The sequence below is a fragment of the Mesoplodon mirus genome, assembly GCF_964341445.2.
Source record: "Mesoplodon mirus genome assembly, chromosome: X".
In the NCBI taxonomy this organism is placed as follows: domain Eukaryota; kingdom Metazoa; phylum Chordata; class Mammalia; order Artiodactyla; family Ziphiidae; genus Mesoplodon; species Mesoplodon mirus.
Window position 1 is genome coordinate 18,341,676 of NC_138981.1, and position 20,327 is coordinate 18,362,002.

A 20,327-nucleotide genomic window follows, 5' to 3' on the forward strand; every position below is an offset into this window, starting at 1 on the left:
TTTCTAGACTAATGTCAGGGTTGGGCTACCCACGAACACACTGCTCTCTGGCCCCATAAAACCACTTTTAGTACTTGGAAACTGTGATGCCTCCTTGACCTGGCTATATCTCTTTTGGTTTCTCAAGACCTCTTGTCATCTCTTATCTGGACTGCTTTTCTCCTCTCCTGCCTAATGACCTATGACTGAAGGCTCTAGTCAGAAAAACCTGGAGTTGTTTGAGCTCTTAGGCAATGAATACAAAAATTACACCAAAATGTCAGAGATGCTATAACCCTTGCCTGTAAGCACAGTAAGGTCACCCATCAATTACACTCTGCTCACCGCTATACTGCAAAGCGACAATGTGACATGCATCACTTAGACAGATTACTTCCATGCATGGGCATAGAGTTACCAGCTTTGTAATGTTTCAGCCTCTTCTGAGTCAAAAATAGCAGTATCTGTATTCACGTCACTTGAAAAAACAGGATTCTAAATTATGAACAAGTCTACTTTCTCTGCTTCTAACAACACCTGAATGCAGAGGGGATACTGGGCTTTGAAGCAAAAGAAACTAAATCTAAAATTGAGACATATAAGACAGAAAACGTGTCCAGCTCTCCCAATGCAGTAAATGCTAAGCACTGTACCAAGAGGACGACTTTGGACAACTCTAGGATCTTAAAGTCTTGACATTTTACATCACTACTTCTCTTATTATCAGTTTTGTTAATTGTCTAGAAAAGGTACCCAAGAAGTTTCAGAAAAGCTGTAGCGGCCATGGCTCATGGGCCTAGTGAGCTGCTCTAGTGAAGGAAAAAATGAGAAACCCAACTAAGAAATCAAAATAAAAAGAACAGACTGAGCAGATGCTACCAAAACAAATGGAGCAAAACATATTAAAATCACTGGTAGGTGAAAATGCTTAGCAAGTGAAAGAAGAAGAAGATAATGAGGCAGTAAATCCATCCTTACCACTTCTAACTTCTTCATCTTAAATGAGCAAAACAGAAATATAGCTTCTGAATGATAGAGACTCCAAATATCTGCCTTCAATTTTCCAAACATTGTCTATTTTATTCCTAAAAGTTCAAGGATGAGTTTAATTGGGGTGACACTCCTGAGTCACAGGCCATCTGTGAAATGGCTTAACGATAGCCTTTTGATGAAGAAGTGGCTTTTAAGGCAATTCTGGAAAACTCATAATTTGTAAATTGTTCATTTTATAGCCCAAGTTGAGAGAGAGAGAAATCTCTATTAGAGGTGTCAGTAGGGGTTATTGTACTTATGCTTCCATGTGTTTCTAGAGCATTTATGGGTATACATTTATTTAGGATCTGGCCTCCAACATCAAGAGCCTGAGTTGAGAATAAGGCTGTCATCTCATCATTTTTAAATAGCCTCAGATGCCACAGAAAACAAAACAGGTTGCTGACTAACTGAATGATCTCTGTGATCAAAATTCTGTCAATGGAAGCAAAGACAGGCCACCATGCAAAGTAAGCTGGATAGCTTGTTTTAAAGTTGCCAGCTTTCATAGAGCATTAAACTTAATCCATCCCATTGTTCTAGTTGCATAGAACATCATTTTACAACTAGTGAGAATCTCTGAGAGAAAAAGACAAGCTAGGTACTGAAGCATGATCATTTTAACGGCCACACGGGAAATTTTAAACCCTTAAATTTCAGGAGTCAAAAGCATCTGCAAACTCTAGGATTATAAATATTATGAAATAATTGTTAATACATGAACAAAAGAGGGCCACAATGAAATACTTACAGATACCTCAGCCCACCCCACTTAAGAACGTCAATTGAAGCAAATGAACATGTCGGCAAACAATGTACAAAAAGAAGGACTTTCGGGCTTCCCTGGTGGCACAGTGGTTGAGAGTCCGCCTGCCGATGCAGGGGACACGGGTTCGTGCCCCGGTCTGGGAAGATCCCACATGCCACGGAGCGGCTGGGCCCATGAGCCATGGCCGCTGAGCCTGCGTGTCCGGAGCCTGTGCTCTGCAACGGGAGAGGCCGCAACAGTGAGAGGCCCGCGTGCCGCAAAGGAAAAAAAAAAAAAAAAAAAAAAGAAGGACTTTCATTTCCTGTCCCCAAGGAATTCCAGAGCAGAAGTGAGGAGAGCAAATCAATCATAAAACTGGCTTTCCCCACAACGTAAGATGAAACAAGTACTATCATTTAGAATTAAAATAGCTCAAAAGAGAAATTCACCTTTTCTGAAAACAATGGTTTTGAATCCGCTCTCCATAAACCTGTGAGGGGCTAAGTGAGACACCGCAGTCCTGTCACCCTTAAACCTCTGAAGCCAGGCAACACCAAGGCTCTCCGCTCATCTTTTCTCCAGGAGCTGCAGGAACAGGGAGAACTAGTCCTTCCTTGAAACAATTTGCAATCTCTTGGGATCGTGTAACTGATCTGCTAGTCCATGGGGGTTCTCAGACAGAAGACCTCTTCCTCAGCTCCTCATTCTAAGATGAGAAGAATAATATCCTTTCCTATTAGTGATAGTCAACACGAATACACGTTAAACACCAATTCCAACCACAATGAGATACCACTTCACACCCATTAGGATGGCTATTATTAAAAAAAAGAAAAAAGGGACTTCCCTGGTGGTCCAGTGGTTTAAGAATCTACACTCCCAATGCAGGGGGCCCGGGTTTGATCCCTGGTCAGGGAACTAGATCCCACATGCCACAACTAAGAGTTCGCATGCCACAGCTACAGATCCCACACACGGCAACGAAGATCCCACGTGCCGCAACTAAGACCTGGCTCAGGCAAATAAATAAATAAATAAATAAATAATTAAAAAACCAAAAAACAGAAAATCTCAAGTGTTGGCAAGCATGTGGAGAAACTGGAACTCTTGTGCATTGCTGGGGGGAATGTAAAATGGTGCAGCCACTGTGGAAAACAGTATGGCGGTTCCCCCCAAAATTAAAAAGAATTACCAAATGACCCAGTGATTCCACTCCTGGGGATATACCCCAAAAAACTGAAAGCAGGTGTTGGTATGCCAGTGTTCATTGTAGCATTATTCACAGTAGTCAAAAGGTGGAAACAACCTAAATGTCTATCAATGGAGGGATGATTTTAAAAATTGTGATATATCCACACAATGGAGTGCTATTCAGCCTTAAAAAGGAAGGAAATTGTGACACATGCTACAACACGGATGAACCTTGAAGACATTATGCTAAATGAAATAAACCACAAAAGGACAAATATTTTATGACCCCATTCTCATGAGTAGTCACATTTGGAGAGACAGAATGTACAACGGTAATTGCTAAGGGGAGGGGGAATTGGGAAATAAACCACAAAAGGACAAATATTTTATGACCCCACTCTCATGAGTAGTCACATTTGGAGAGACAGAAAGTACAATGGTAATTGCTAAGGGGAGGGGGAATTGGGAGTTAGTATTTAATGAGTACAAAGTTTCAGTTTGGGAAGACGGAAAAGTTTTGGAGATGGATGGTGATGATGGCTGTATAATGATGAGAATGTATTTAATGCCATTGAACTGTACATTGAAAAAGGAATAAAATGGTTATCATATTATATATATTTTACCACAATAAAAAGATTCTATATTTCTACAAGAGTAGACAGAAAGCTTTTATGGGGATTTCCACTGGGAAGTAAAGCTGAGTGTGGGATTGAGAAAGCCTTAGTTTTGTTCTGCTGGAATTTTTTATCATATACTTGGGTTATTTTCATTAAAAACAAAGCCAACCAGAATTAAGTCAGCTTATAACCTGGAAGCTCCTCTTTTGAAAATTCAGCCAGAGGAAATAATCAGGGAAGGTACAATAATATATATATAAGAATGTTCTTTTTAATAGTAAAATTGTGGAAGCAACATAAATAGTTACCACACAGGGATTGGTTCAATAAATGGTGGTGCATCTTGACAATGAATGATCATACAGCTCTCTGACAGAAAAGGGGGACCCATAATATGTTAAGTTTTAAAAACAGGTGACATTTAATATGACCTCATTATTGTATGAAGAGTGAGGTGTGTACTGCATGCACATTCAGGCTCAGATAAAAGTCTGGAAGGATACATAGAAAATGTTGACTATGATTATTCCTGGATCAGGACAGGAATAAAGACGCAGATGTAGAGAATGGAGTTGAGGACACAGGGAGGGGGAAGGGTAAGCTGGGACGAAGTGAGAGAGTGGCATGGACATATATACACTACCATAAGTAAAATAGATAGCTAGTGGGAAGCAGCCGCATAGCACAGGGAGATCAGCTCCGTGCTTTGTGACCACCTAGAGGGGTGGGATAGGGAGGGTGGGAGGGAGATGCAAGAGGGAGGGGATATGGGGATACATGTATACGTATAGCTGATTCACTTTGTTATACAGCAGAAACTAACACACCATTGTAAAGCAATTATACTCCAATAAAGGTGTTTAAAAAAAAAAAGGGCAGGGCTTCCCTGGTGGCGCAGTGGTTGAGAGTCCGCCTGCCGATGCAGGGGACACGGGTTCGTACCCCGGTAAGGGAAGATCCCACATGCCGTGGAGGGGCTGGGCCCGTGAGCCATAGCCGCTGAGCCTGCGCGTCCGGAGCCTGTGCCCCGCAACGGGAGAGGCCACAACAGTGAGAGGCCCAATTAGCTAAAAAAAAAAAAAAAAAAAGGCAATTTCTATTTATTTCTTCATATTCTTTAAGTTGGAGTTTTTATTATTATAATAATTTTTGCAAAGAGCTCCTGTAGTCAGAAGTAACAGAGCTAGTTCCACTTTGAGAAACAAACAAGCAAAGGGTTTGGGGGGCACTCAGCAGTACAACGTGTAGTTTACAGGTCACTAACTTTAAGGGTTGCAGGGGCCACCCTTCCTGCCCCATTTCCAGGCCCTAGTCTGATGGAGCCAGAGAGGCCATTACCAAGACTCCCACGTTTCACAAGTTACACTCCATCAAGCTTTCACTCATTTCCCAAATGAAGAGTCACCATCTGAATTTTGCATATAAGTACTTAATTCTGAGTTTTACTTTTCAGAACTCAGATCAGTGACACCCAGCAATAATAACAATCAGCAAGTTTCAGATATCTTTCAATAGGAAAATTCTCTCAAGCCACTGCAGAGGAATATATTTTTATTTTAGCCAACTGTTGCCTTCTAGGCAAGCAACAGACACCATTCAAAAAACTTTCAAGAAGTCCTCCTACTCTTAAAATAATGTGTTAAAACAATGTGTTTCCTTTCTGTCATTCTATTTTCCTTTTTTTGAAATTTTGAAAATATTATAAGTTAAAGGCAACAGAAAAAGACATAGATATATTTTACAGATACCATCAACTCTCCCCTTAAATTTTTTTTTGCAACAAGAAACAGGAATGTGGAAGACATATGATGCATTGTAAGCTTTACTTACCCTGTGGTTTATTTAGGGAATTTTATTTTGTGTTTGGAAAATGACAGACTTCTGCTTTGAGGTAGACAAATATGAACAACTCACAGAGAGAAAGCAGAGCAGCTACCACTAGCAAGCTTTTAGAAAAAGCAAATAATTTAGTGTCTCTAGTTTACTCTGTATATGAGCAAACGAATACCAATGTCCAGGACTGCAAAATTAGCCAAGTATCTTTAACTCAATAAAAAGCACTTCAACAGCACCCAGAAGTCACTACTCACAGCTTCTCCATTCGCAAGGAAAACTCCAATGTCCATGCCCCCCAAGAGTGAAATGCCCCACAGTTGGCTCACTCTGCGTGGACGTGTTCTTCTCCCCTAAGCTAGCCTGAAGAGCAAGCTGGATTTGTTTACTGCACAAACATCTGTAATTGCTAAACATCTCGGTGACATGGGGTAACAGTTACTGCTTGTGCAAACTGCCCATCCAAATTACTCGCTGCAGTATGAGCACATGAAAACCCAAGACACAGAGAAATTGGAAACATCTGTACAAATTAATGGCCGAATTAACCAAAGTGGGGGGCTGGTTAAAACAGCTAAATAGTTCCAGTGCAACATTTGACTTGAGAAAATAATCCTCCACATTATAGGTTGCTCCTTAGCCTATCCACAGCCCCCCTCCGTGGGGGGTCCTCGCTGGTAAACACTTCATTGTAACCTACCAACGCAAACCTATCACAAATCTTGTTAACAGAACAGTATAGATAAGATACAAGTTAAGAGAATTTATTCCATCTCTAAAAGAAAAAAGAAAAAAAAAGAAGAAAAAAGAAAGAGAAATACCTCTTCTCCCATCATGCAGGCAGCCTCCTCTCTTCAGTTTGAAAAGGTCCCAGAACTACCCTGGAAGCCTCCCACTTCCTTCCAACAGCCAAAGGCATGGAGCCTGAAGGACCCAGCCTAACCCTGAGTCATACTTGGGACCAAATGAGCAACGGGGAGAACAAAGCTTGCATTTGTTTATGGCTCAGGAAGCCAGGGCCGATTCATGGCTTGGGTGGCTTCGAGAAAAGTCCTCCTTCCTCGCCTACGTCGCCACAGGAATCTAGGCTGCCTCCTCGGACCCACAGGTGTGACTGCTCGCACAAGGAACACACTCAAGGACCGTTTATTTGGCAGGACCCAGCAAGCACTTCTGGTTTAAAAACGTCAGAGAGAAAATAAAAAGCCCACTATCTTTCAATAGATACTGTGATGGGGAGCAAGAGATGTCTGAAATATGGTTTGTATACGAAAAGCCCATCGTGAAAGTGCCTGTATTTTAAAGCAATAAAATTAGTTGTATCACACAAAAATTACTCATTAAAAAAAGAAAAAAACTGAAGAAGGAAAAGCAGCCATGCCTTTATAGAAACACTTCCCCTAGGAAAAAAATAGCAAGATTGCTGCCAGCCATGTCATCGGTAGTAACCTAACAGATCGGAATAAAGTGTTTGAATAGCAATCTTGTTTTTCGCCCACATGAGATACCATTTTAATTACCACTGTAATGAATTCAGGGCCCAGTGGTTAAGAGTTCAAAACTCTATACGCAGGGTGTCTGAGATCAAAATCCCAGCTGGGCCACTTCCTAGTTGAGTGATCTTAAGCAACTTATTTGGACTCTGTTCACCTCAGTTTCCTTATCTATAAAATGGGGATAATAGCACCAAGATACAGGGTTGTCTGGAAGATTAAATAATATATGTAAAGTGTTTATAAAAGTGCTTGGCACACAGGAAGCAGCCTATGAGCTACTATTACAAATTCAGGACCGCTTCACAAAGCAGGATGCCACGTCAACAGTATCCTCACCTTACCACAGTTCTCATGTACAGAGACTCTGATAACCGGTTTTAGTTATTAACTATGGTTAGTTTTTAAATTAAGCTAATTAAAAAACCATTTATTCAATATTTATTAGCCACCTGCAGCGTGTAAGGGGCTTTGAATAAGATGCTGTCCCAGTCCTCAAGAAACCTGCAATCTGCTTGGATAAATAACACATAGATCTGTTTATGTGTCACGCAAGAAAACAAATGTGGGAAAAGTCACTTGGCTGAAAACGGAAAGTGTGATCCAAGTGCCAGAGAATTAGCATTTTGAATTTAGAGGACAGATAAGAAATCACCTTATCAAAACCTAGTTAGGATGGGAGGGATGAGACAATCATCTGTGCAGAAGAATTCCAAACAACGAATGTAGATACTCTGCCCTAAAGGAGGTGAGCTTAACTCCCCACTCTTTAAGAGTGAGGCGTGTATAGTCACTTCTTCCCAAAGAGTTGATGTAGAAAAGGGGAAAAAACAGACCAGCTTTACAGTGGAGAGACCTCAGCCAGGTGACCAAGGTCAACATCAACAGTGAGAAGTCATGTTCAGACCATGTACCCTTGATCTGATGGGATGAGAACGGCACTTCACCTCTGTGGTTCCCCCCCAAACCCATCACTTCAGTCTTATCATGAGAAAAACATCAGACAAATGTCAACTTAAGGACATCCTACAAAACTCCTCAAAATTGCCAAGGTTATCAAAAACATGGCAAGTCTGAGAAACTGTCACAGCCAAGAGGAGCCTAAGGAGACAGGGCGAGCAAATGTCATGTGGTCTCCTGGATGGGATCCTGGACAAGAAAAAGGACTTTAGGTAAAAACTAAGGAAATCTGAGTAAAGGATGGATCTTGGTTAATAATCATGTAGCAATATTGGCTCACTAATTGTGACAAATGTACCACATTCATGTAAGATATTAACAACAGAGGAAACTGGCTGTGGGGTATGTGGGAACTCTGTATTATTTTCACAACTTTTCTATAAATCTAAAACTATTCTAAAATGAAAAGTTTATTAGAAAACAAATTGGGAAGATGAGCCTGCTGAATGTACATATATACATAAATAAATATATCTATGTGATTTATAGACACACATGATGATGTTCATGTGTGTGTGTGTATATATATATATATATATATATATGTATGTATGTATTTAACAATGCCCTCCCAGCTTAATTTTTTTGATCTCTTTATCCTTAGCCTAGCTATGAACATAGATAGTTGAATGCTGACTCCTGGCTTTTTGCTTTCCATAACACACAAAAGAGTTTTCTTTGAAAGGAAACTTGGCTCTTCTGTCAGTTCTGCTGCCAACCCAGGCTACGGCGGCCCAACTCTAAGAGTGTGCATGAGGTGGGCCCATCTGCCCCTTTCCAAGAGCTACTAGCTACAAGAGCTCCAAGCCAATTAGTCATCAACCACAGAGCCCCAGGACTGGCAACTCTCCCAGCTACTTCCTCTCCCATCTCCAGTCCACACTGCCTGGCACCTCCCCAGTTCTCTCTCTGAAGTGCCAATCTGATCATGACACTGCCCGTTGGAACCCCTCCACCAACGTGCCAGCCCACCCAGAAGTGCAGCTTGTGAGTGGGCTGGCAGAGACCTGAGGGAAGAGGGTCAGGCTCCCCTCCAACTCCCTGCCCCCAAGTCCCCTGCAGCCCAGCCAAACCCAGCCCTCGTCCATCACCACACTCCCCCCTTGCCCATGTGCACACTGCCAGTACCATGAATCCCCAGTTATCTTTTAACACTTTGCTCAAATAACAGTTTCCTTGAAAAGATCTCCCTGACACGCCATCCTCTCCTTCTAGGCCTCCAGGAAAGTGAGCAGCTCCTTCCTCCCTATTCTCCTTGATGCTTTGGACAGAGCTCTGCTGGTCCTTTTCCCCGCATCATAATCACTTTTAATACATACCCAGTTCTCTCCCATGTAGGGACAATCTGAAGCGCTAAATGAGAGGTCTGTATGTGACAGCTGATCCAAGGTGTGATGTGGGAGTGGAGGTGTTAACTCCATTCCAATTAACTACACCAGACCCCCCCCCCCCCCCGCAAACAAATAACCTGCCAGGCGGAAAGTGTGCACACATTATGCTAATACAGCCTCCAGACATGCTACCAGCCAATTCCTTTCCAAAGGGATTGCCACTCCTTAGCTCATTTATCTAGAAATTCCAGAGCTGCCACTGCTGGTCCATAAAATACATTCAATAAAGAAAGCTTCAGTGAATGAAGGAATGAGCCAATTAATGAACAAATGGAAGAGGAAATCTATAGCCAGACCACAAGCAGACCCCAAACAGAATGAGTCTTCCTTTATGGTTGCGATTGGATTAGGACAAAACATATTCATGCATCCAGTCACAAAATATTTACTGAAGGCCAACTATAGTTTTTAATGATTTCCAAGGAACTGCAAATACAATGGTGAGTAACAAAGACAAGGCCCAAAATCATGGCACTTACTTTCTTTTGTTTTAAGACTTTATTTATTTTTAGAGCAGTCTTAGGTTCACAGAAAAAGAAAAAGAGGGTACAGAGATTTCCCAGATACCCTGTGCCTCCTTGCATGCTCAGCCACCCCTGCTGTCTACATAAGAGTGGTACGTTTGTTACAGCTGATGAACCTACATTGACTCCTTATCACCCAGGGTCTGTAGTTTACCTTAGGGTTCACTCTTACGTTGTACATTGTATGAGTTTGGATAAATGTATAATGATATGTATATCATTATGGTATCATACAGAATACATACAGAGTATTTTCACTGCCCTAAAATCCTCTGCATGGCACTTACTCCCCAATGGCCAATACTGAAGGCTTGGTGATGTCAAACAAACAGCTACCACAGACAGAGCAAAATTCATTTCTCCTTCTCTGAGTTTTAAAATTTCCATAATAAAAAGTTAAAGAAATGATCCCGGATACTGCACCGCTATTTATAGGCACTCCTTCTGTTCTCATAACCAGAAAGGCAACAATAATAACTACTAACGTTAATCTAGTGATTATTCTACACGAGGCACTTTTACCCATTTTTTGAGTTACTTAATCCTCCTAACAACCATATGGGCCAGCTTCTCTTGTTATTCTGACTCTACAGATGGGGAATCTAAAGCATTGAGTGCTTAAGTAATTTGTCCCAGGAAGAAGCAGAGCTGGGATGTGAACCTGGGCAGTCTATCCTGCATGCTTAATAACTATATTCCTAAAAACACAATTTTAAGGCCTCCTGGGAATGTGATTCTTGGTGACCATCTGGCTGCAATTAAACATTTCATAGAATATACACTACGCTGCTGGGACTTCCCTGGTGGCGCAGTGGTTAAGAATCTGCCTGCCAATGCAAGGGACACGGGCTCGAGCCCTGGCCCGGGAAGATCCCGCATGCCGCGGAGCAACTAAGCCCGTGCGCCACAACTACTGAGCCTGCGCTCTAGAGCCCACAAGCCACAACTACTGAGCCCGTGTGCAGCAACTACTGAAGCCCACGCACCTAGAGACCGTGCTCTGCAACAAGAGAAGCCACCGCAGTGAGAAGCCTGTGTACCGCAACAAAGAGTAGCCCCCGCTCGCCACAGCTAGAGAAAGCCCGCGCGCAGCAGCGAAGACCCAATGCAGCCAAAAATAAATAAATAAATAAATTTATTTTTAAAAAAAGAAAATAGGGCTTCCCTGGTGGCGCAGTGGTTGAGAGTCCGCCTGCCGATGCAGGGGACACGGGTTTGTGCCCCGGTCCGGGAAGATCCCACATGCCACGGAGCGGCTGGGCCCGTGAGCCATGGCCGCTGAGCCTGTACCCCGCAACGGGAGAGGCCACAGCAGTGAGAGGCCTGCGTACCGCAAAAAAAAAAAAAAGAAAGAAAAAGAAAATACACTATGCTGAATGTTTTAGAAGGTATATATCAAACATACATAAAACAGTAAACAGTACCTAATATGTCAAACAGTAACCCTGTATACTATTTCTGGTTCCCTTTTTCTACCCCGCCCCCCGCCCTCTCTTCACTTTTCCTAGATAAGGAAAGATAACACATAAACCCAAGTCTGAAAATCCCAGACACTTCATTCAGCCCAGGTGACCAGTGGGCATCTCAACACCACCTGCTCTTTAAAAATCACGGGTCTTTCAACTGCTCAAGAGATGTCACAAAATCTTACCTTTCAACCACTATGAGAGACATCCAATACTATAGGTCTCAGATAGTCATGCCAAGGTTCGACCCAGTTGTGTTTCATTAGTCAAAGTATGTATCATTAGCTTCTGGGATTCCCCAGAGCTTATTTCCAGTCTTCAAAGGATTAGAGACATAAATCTCTCATTTTTAAGGAACTAAGATCATCACTTTCAATGTTCACGTGTTTTAATTTTACCTCAGTATACAGCTTGACGAATTTTTACTAGTATGGATAAAAAGACTGACTGGGGTACATATGAAGATATTAGAATTCCTCTTGCTGCAATTTGGCTGATTAAAAAACTTGATTAGTAGCTCATTTATATATATATATATTTATATATATATATATATATATATTTATATTTATATATATATATATTTATATATGATTTTAATTCTAATTCTCTGTTACAAGTAAAAGCTACAATGTTGATATTATAAAGGCATTAATTTGGATGACTGTGATTCTATAACCGAGATTCAAGATGATGAGAGCTGAAAAAGCGACTGTCACAAACACAATGTCTAGTTGTGGAACATAGTAGAAAACAGAGAAAGAAAACAGAATCATTTCAAGAGACAGAGATCAGAAGTCACTAATGGAAATCAACTACGACAGGAAGACCATGGAACTTCTTGAAGGATTTCTTTGTAGGGACTCCAATAGAGTAAACAACCAACCTGGAAAAATATCTTTTCCAATATGGCTGTTTGAAGAGCCCAGGCCCAAAAGACTGCTCTTCTCAATAATTAAGGGGGCCAAGACTAGCTGTGCCTAGGGCACTTAAGCATGGAATAAGCTGGCACCCGAAAGCCAGGATTATTCTACATAAGGACATATCAGCTTAGGTAGGTCCTGGGACTCACCTGAGCATCTGGAATTTACCCACCCATGTGTAATACCTGACACTCCTTTCCCGGAGTATTTGGCCAGGAGTGATTATCTGAGTGACTCATGAAAAGGGAAGGAGTTCAGAAAAAGGGTGAGGCCAGGCTGGGATTGCAGGGAAGCAGCCTGATGAGGAAGTTCTCTCTCAGGTCCACAGCTGGGAGACAAGGTATAAGCCATATTCATGAGAATAAGGTCCTGTCTGGGTTGCCTTCTTACAGTCTCCCAGCCCAATCTCTAGGTGGATGACTCCAAAACCTACATCTACAGTTCTCTCCCCATCACCAGACTTATTTATCCAACTGCTTGCTGGATGCCTCCACCTGATGGTTCCACAAGGACCTGAAAATCCAGCTAGTCTAAGACTGAGCCCATGACCTTCCTCCCCAGATATCTTTCTCCTCCAGTGTTCTCTAATCAGGGAATGATACTGCCATCCACCCAGCTGCTGAAGCCAGTTGCCCAAGGCATCCTCTTCAAGTCTTTCCTCTCCTTTATCTCCCACATACTATCAAACTTCTTGATTCTATCTCCAAAATATTTCCCCCAAACATTTATGATAATAATTCAAAGCTGTTAGAAAAGCTGTTTGTCTTATCTTGATGTTTCCTTCCATGTAAAAGGAAGACCAAATGGACACTCTCTGGACACACTTGGCCTCTGGGCAGAATTGAACACTCTTGGAACTCTCTATCTCCCTATTCAACTTTCTCCTGGGAGAGTGAAATGACTTCTCTGATACATGAATTTAGGAAAAATAAACTGGGCATGCTTAGCTCAGCTCTTCTCTTTCCTCCTCTTGGAAGTTGGCCTTCTCTGCTGTTCCTCAAGGAGCTGGCCCTTCTACCTCACATGGGTCTGCCCGAGTCCAGCATTGCTGAGTCTGGGTGGGTGAGTCTGTCTAATTCTGGAGATCAACTGCTAAGCCCATTTGGCTCTCACACTAATCTATATCTTCCAACTTTGCCTTCATCAATAACAACACTGTAATATAACATAGGTAGAGAAAGATGTAGAAGTCATAAATATGTAACTTGAGAAATTTTTACAAAGTAAAATAAGACTTACATAAAGAGATATACCACGCTCATAGATCGGAAAGGTGTCAATTCTCCCCCAAAAGTATCTATAGTTAATGTACTCCCCATTCGAAATCCAGGAGGTTTTATTGCAGGGGTCAGGGGAGGGAGGTGGGGATTGACAAGCTGATTCTAAAATTTATATGAAAATACAACAATGCAGGAAATCTTGAAGAAGAGGAATAAAGATTGTGGACTTACACTACCAGATGTCAAGACCGACTACAAAGCTACAAGTAATTAAGGTAGTACAGAATGACCACAAGGACAAACAAACCAACAGAACACAGAGTCTGGAAATGGACCCACACATACACAGCCACTTAAATTATGACAAAGGTGACCTTTCTGATAAACAGGTGATCTGCAGAAAGGATGATCCTTTTGATAAACAGTGCTGAGTCAACTGGATATCCATACTGAAAAAGTGAACAAAAATAATATTTTGATTCTCCATCCACTGACTCATTAACTGGTTTAGAATCTACATTGAGGAGGGGGATTTACTGGTAGAGCCAATACAAGTTTCTGTTAACTTCTCCCCTGAATTCTAGTTATCCTGTCTTCTGTAATCCACTCCTCCCACTGCAGCTTGGAATACTTTCTCTAAACCACCTATGTGATCATGTCACTCTCTTGTTGAGAATTGCTCCCCATTGATGGCTCCCCATTGCCCTCAAAGTCAAGTCCAAACTCCTTAACAAGTCTCACCAGGCCCTTCCTGATGTGGGCCCTGCTTTCTTCTCCATTCTCATCTTTCCCCACTTCCTGCTGGAGCCTTGACACATGCTCTGTGCTATTTCCTTTTCCCTTCGAGGCATTTATACATGTTGCTCTTCCCACCTTGACAACTCTATGCTCCTTTGCTTGATGAGTGTGTACTGGACCCGTGGTTCTCAGCCTAAACATCACTTCCTGTAGGTCTAAAAACATCACCTCCTACAGGTCTAAACACCATTTCCTGTAGGAAGTAGGTACACACACATGAATACACACTCTCCAGCCTCCCTAACAACTCGCTACTTCCTGCCGTGCCCAAGGGCTCCTACGGCACAGTACTGTGTTCTCAGCCTGGTCACGGCATTCCCCACACTGTATTATTATTGCTTGTTTACTTTTCTGCAGCTCCCTGAGGGGCAGTGACCTGGTCTTGTTTACCACTGTATCCGCAGTGCCGAGCATAGAGTGAGTACTGAACAAATACTAGCTGAAATGAGTTACATTTACAATTTCCAAGTATTTTCAGCTATGTAGCATTTTCTAAAAGTCCTATGAGGTAGGATAGGCATAAAGAGTATTCCCATTTTACAGATGGTTCAATTGAGGCTAAGTGACTTTGTCAAGGTCAATCACCTAGGACAATGGTACCATGCCCTTCTAATCTTATGATATTTAACTTGGTTCATCTTTAGCCACAACGTATTTTCCACTGTTTTGATGTAACACATACGTACCTCTGGGCTTAGTTTAAATGGTACACTTTCCCCCAAGGTTCTTTTCTTTTTTCTTTAACCTTTATCAAGGGAAATTTCCAACATATCCAAAAATAGAGTACAGTGTACTGAACCCCCATGTATGCACCACCTAGTTTCAACAATTATCAACTCATGACCAATCTGATTTCCTCTGTGCCCCACCAACTCTTCCATCTTCCAAATTACTGGAAGCAAAATCCCAGACATTCAATCATTTCACCTATAAATATTTCAGTTAAATGGTACATTAAACACATCATTCACAGGCATATCAGGTTGGTAGTATTAAAAAGACTCATAAATGGGGTCCTTCCTTATAGCTCAGTAAGCGAAGCAAGAATACTAATTATTTCCTTGTTGGTCGGGGGAGTGTTACAGATACACCAGTATCTTTCCTGGTGTATAATCATCAGCATTCAACCACTCTGGGTAGGGTGATATGGATTAAAGCACAGGTAAAATAAGCACAAAATTTTCAACTGACTCAGAAAAGTGGATCTCAAAACTTCGCAAACTTGAACGTAAAGTATACTAGGATGCTTGCAGCTGTTAATAATTATCATAGACCTTTTTTTCCCTCATGCGAGTTATCAAACCAGTCATGTCAACAGGTCAACTGCCCCAGCCTGAGTGGAAGACCTGCTTGGGCTTCACCTAACATAGATGCTGCCACATGAGACCCAGTCTGTGCTTCTGCAAAATCGAAACAGCGAGCTCAACTCTCATAGGAAACTTCCTCCCTTAAACATAAATCTTAGACACAAAACCACCTCAAAAGCGGTGAGAACCAGGTCGTATACAAGTAAAACATTATCACACTCATCAGCTCCCATGCCAGGTTGTGCAATAACATAATGGATCCATAAATCTATGTAACTATCCATGGCGCCAACAACAGGGGGTGGAGAGAGTTTTGAATCCTCTTAGATGCTATAAAAATTGTCCGCACCCAGTAAAGCAGGCTGGGAGGTTTAAGTTTTCCCCAGAGGCTTCACAATGAGAAGCAGGTTAAGGGAGCTGCCAGTACATGGTTTCCTTCTGCAAACAAATCATGAATCGAGATGCATACACACGCCGTACGTATATATATTACTCTTGTCTCGAAGACCAATGCAATAAATCTTCTGTTTCATAGAGGTGCAGTGAACCATACAACTACTATATTTCCAACTATATAACTGTTATCCCACCCAGTTCCCTCATTTTATAGATGTCTGTAATCTCTAAAGTGCTATATTAATATAGTTTGAATATTATTCCTTTAACTAACACTTACTGAGCACCTACTATATTCCACACACTGTTCTAAGCACATAGCATACCTCAGTGAACAAAACAAAGAATAAACATAATAAAAAATAAACATGTTAGAAGGGGGCACATGCTAGGGAAAACAAAAAATGCAGTGCAAGTAAGCAGGATGGGCCAAGGGGGCAGGTTTCAGAATGAGCAGGCGTCAGGGAGGAGAGGCAGGCAGCCACGGCGGACAAGTGGAAACAGAGTGTCCAGGCAGAGGACACCACCGTGGCAAGGGCCCCCAAGTGGGAGCATGCGTGGCCTGTTTGAGGAGGAGCGAGGGGGCCAGGATGGAGCAAGCAGGCAGAGAGCAGTGAGGCAGGAGGTCCAAGCGGCAATGGGAGTCAGGTCATCCCAGCTCCTGGGCCTCAGGGAGGCTTTTCACTTTGGTTCACAGGGGAGCCTCTACAGGTGTGCGAGCGGAGGAGTGGCACGACCTGACTTCGGGTTTCAAAGGATCACCCTCCTGGCTTTGATATTGACACGAGACCGTAGGAGGAAGGGGAGAAGCAAGAAGACCAATCAGGAGGCCACCGCAGCGATGGCGGGAGCAGGGGGAGCGCAGAGGTGATGAGCCATGGCAGGTGCCGGGCACACTTAGGAGGCTGCGCTGATGGGGTTGCCTGATGGATCAGCCATGGGATGTAAGAGAAAGAGGGGAGTCAGGGACAACCCCAAGGCTTTTCTTCTGAGTAATGGGAGGGGGAGTGGCACTGCCTTCACCTGAGATGGGGAAGGCTGTGGGCAAAGTGGTTTGAGAGGGACGAGGATGAGTTCAGGTCTGGACAAGCTGCTAAGAATTTAGGACCTCCGAGTGGAGATGTTCAAGACAGCAGTTGGACACATGGCTGTGGAGCTCAGAGGAGAAGTGTGCTGAGGTACAAACTTGGGAGTATTATATTTGTCGCTGATACTGCTATTAGTAACAACCCAATTTATTATTAGCGGTTAAGACAAATATTAATAGCAATAATGAAAGCTATGCACACACAATGTCCCTTTACACAGAGAAGAGTAAGACTGAGAATCATAAAACGAACAAAAGGAATTAACTGTTTGCTGACGGAGTCAATGGTCATGTTCATTTCAACCACTTGAATAAAATGAAGAAAAACTGTATTCATCTTTCCTTTCCAAGATGGGAACTTGCTCTTTTGTAAATATTTATGGGAATCTGAAAGTGACCATGTGAAGCAGAAATGAACTCACAAGCTGGGACACTAACTAGATAGTTTTCAGATCTTGAGAAATAGCAAATGCACTAGAGAAGCTTCCACAAAAGAAGAGTTTAAGTGTAACAGTCCTTCCTTTTTAAGTATCTGCCCTTTCTGCCTTATTCATCTCTAAGGGTATTAAGTGTCCAAAAAGTTTCCTTTCCCAATTCTGTTTCTAATGCATGATGACACTGGGCAAGGTTGCTGGTGGATGGCGGGAGGGAGGTGGGTGGAAGTTCTACAGCTGCAGAAGATGATGCAACTTTTAAAAATCCATCTGACAGAGAAATGAAAAACATTTAAAAGCCGTCGATAAACCTGCAGTAGAGATGTTGCCCATGCCCCATCCCCCAAGCCTGCTGGCACGAACGTCAAAGCAAAAATTTCAGCACTAAATCAAATTAACAAACATTCTTTAAGCACAGCACGACTGTAGCTTATTACAATCTGGAAAACTCCACAGTATTTATCAAATGCTAAGCAAGGCTATGATGCTTAAAAGCGTACCAGAGTAGACGTCACTGACAGCCACAAGCACAATGGCTCTGGGTGTGTTGCTGTGGCAACCGCGTACTCAGCAACAACACGCTGTCTGCCTCTCGCCAACCCAGAACCAGGGGCAGGAGAAAACAGCCAGCTTCCTGATGGTAACAACCCAGGGATTCACAGCGAGGGCCATCTCTGTCACTCACACACGCAGGAGACCTCCTTTCAGTAGTATGAAATCATTTCCACCAAATACCTTGAGAAAAAAAATGCACAAGCCTTCTCTCTACTGCAGAGCCAGTCAACACGCCCAAGCACAAATCACAAGAGAAACATACCAGGATAGAAGAGAGATTGAAAAGTACCAAGGTTGTATGTTTAGCTGGGTCCAGGCATGAGTGGCTTTTCTGAGGAGGAAATACAGAAGGGCCGGTCTATTTGAAAAGTCATCCTGAGAAACGTTCCATAGAGAGATCAGTAAGAAAAACAACAGCAAACTAGAGCATGAGCCTTTCGAGGAAAGCTGTTCCTATATAGAAGGAGAGCTGCACACGAGGACAATGAAACCTCAGAAGAGGCATAGGAAGTCGTAGACGCCAAGCCCTAAAAGGTACTTTTGGATACACCACATTACGTTGAAATAAAACAGAAACTGTCGAACATACCTTTTCCACAGGCAGAAAGTCATTTTCTACTTCAATCGACCTTGGTCTTAGCTTTATTGGCTTGTCTTTGAAAATATCTCCAAAGCCCACTCCCTTAACTTTCTTCGGCTGGATTGCGGCCGTTGCGACTGTCCCGTTGGCACCCTCGGATTTGGTACTGCTCGAGTCACCCCCATCACTCTCGGAGCCTGTGGTTTCCCTTAAACCTGTCAAGAGCGGGGACGGGGAAAGAAAGAGCTCAGAAATCAGCCATAGCCGTGAAGCACTTCATAGCCAGCCCGGAACCACTGCTAAAAGTGTCACTGGGTATGGGATAACTTGCACTGCAGTTTTTCATTTAGCGTGTGAATATGTTGCATGGGGGCGGCTCTGGGTTTTGTTCCATCTCCCCACCCCCAGCTTTTTTTTTTTAACATCTTTATTGGAGTATAATTGCTTTACAATGGCGTGTTAGTTTCTGCTGTATAACAGAGTGAGTCAGCTATACATATACATACATCCCCATATCTCCTCCCTCCTGTGTCTCCCCCCCACCCTCTGTGCCCAGCTTTTAATTTCAAGAAGTGACATTTCACCTCTTTTCAGCCAGAGCCTGGTCCTCAGCCAAGTTTGCTTTGCTGCAGTCTGTGCAATAACAACTCTTCCCGCCCCCTCCTCGCCTCCCCACCTAGTCAGTGCCACACACTGTACCTCCCATTTCTATGACTCATGTCAGTTAGCAATTAGCAATGAAAGTAACATTTCCTAAAGGGAAACTGTAAAGCTAAAAGCCATTTAAACAAATTAGCAATTAAAGAAACCACACAAAATTATGACTGCCAAAGAATTAAATCTCTTTGGATGGCTTCACGAGGAATAAATGCACGCAGACATGTTTCTCGAGGAAAGCATTAAACCAAACTTGACATCGAAACACTTTCACTGGCAAGATGATTATATTTGTTAAAGAGGGAAACGAAGCTGCCCTCCGGGAGGCCAGAATCCCCCAAGCCTACAGTTCTTCCTCCCTCCTCTGACAGCAACGTCTCCCCAGAGCTGAACTCCTTTCCAAAGAAGAACACTGGGGACATGACACCTTTCCTTTGACCTCTGGTGGCACGTGTTGGAAGTCATCAAATAGATATCAGCAAGACAACATGGACACTTACCTCCCCAGATTCTTTTTTTCCCCAGGCTCTGCCCACAATCATGTTCCTAAAAGGAAGAGCCTGTTTCTAGTTAATTTCTGGGTGTACATTCTTACTTTGATGGTCAGTACATTAGTCATGCCATCAAAGGGCAGGATTAAAAGGATATCTTATGGGAAGTGCCATTAAGCCTGTCTCTAAAAGCCTCTAGATGTGTAGAATAGCTCCTGAACATTTACTATATGTCTCCTGATGACAATGATGCCCTTGGGATGAAAGTATACTATTAAATTTGGTTCTCTGTTAGCCACACTGTGCATTATCTTCCTACATGTAAGGTGGCCTCTTTGTACATAAGAATGATACATCAGATAATTGCTCACATAAAATGTCACAAAATGTTGAAGTCATTCAAATAAAGGAGTCTCAGTGCAGGAAGAAACTGTTAAATGAAAACACAAAAATATAGAAAGGTCATTATAAATTGCTAACAAGTCTCAAAATCAAATCCTTTAAACAATGGCTGTGTTTGCTGTTGCTGCTGTTTTCAATAAGATGGTATTTGTAAGCCAAAAAGGAGGGGGTGGGGAGGAAGATCCCTGGTGTACGTTTTAATTAACTAAAGAGCAGCATTTATGAGCAAGAACAGAGGGC

General features: G+C 42.6%; 1 protein-coding gene across 7 annotated transcripts in view; it reads right to left on the bottom strand.

Annotated features, from left to right (window-relative positions):
• The window catches only part of SH3KBP1 (SH3 domain containing kinase binding protein 1), a 345,258-nt gene that overhangs the window by 122,257 nt on the left and 202,674 nt on the right, over positions 1 to 20,327 (bottom strand). For 6 of the 7 annotated variants that reach the window (XM_082609983.1, XM_082609979.1, XM_082609980.1 and 3 more), the window contains one exon: positions 18,547 to 18,752. In XM_082609983.1, coding sequence (XP_082466109.1) covers positions 18,547 to 18,752 — 206 coding nt within the window. Of the gene's footprint in view, positions 1 to 6,224; positions 6,337 to 18,546; positions 18,753 to 20,327 lie in introns of those variants that run through there. The other variant, XM_082609982.1, reaches the window with a different exon arrangement.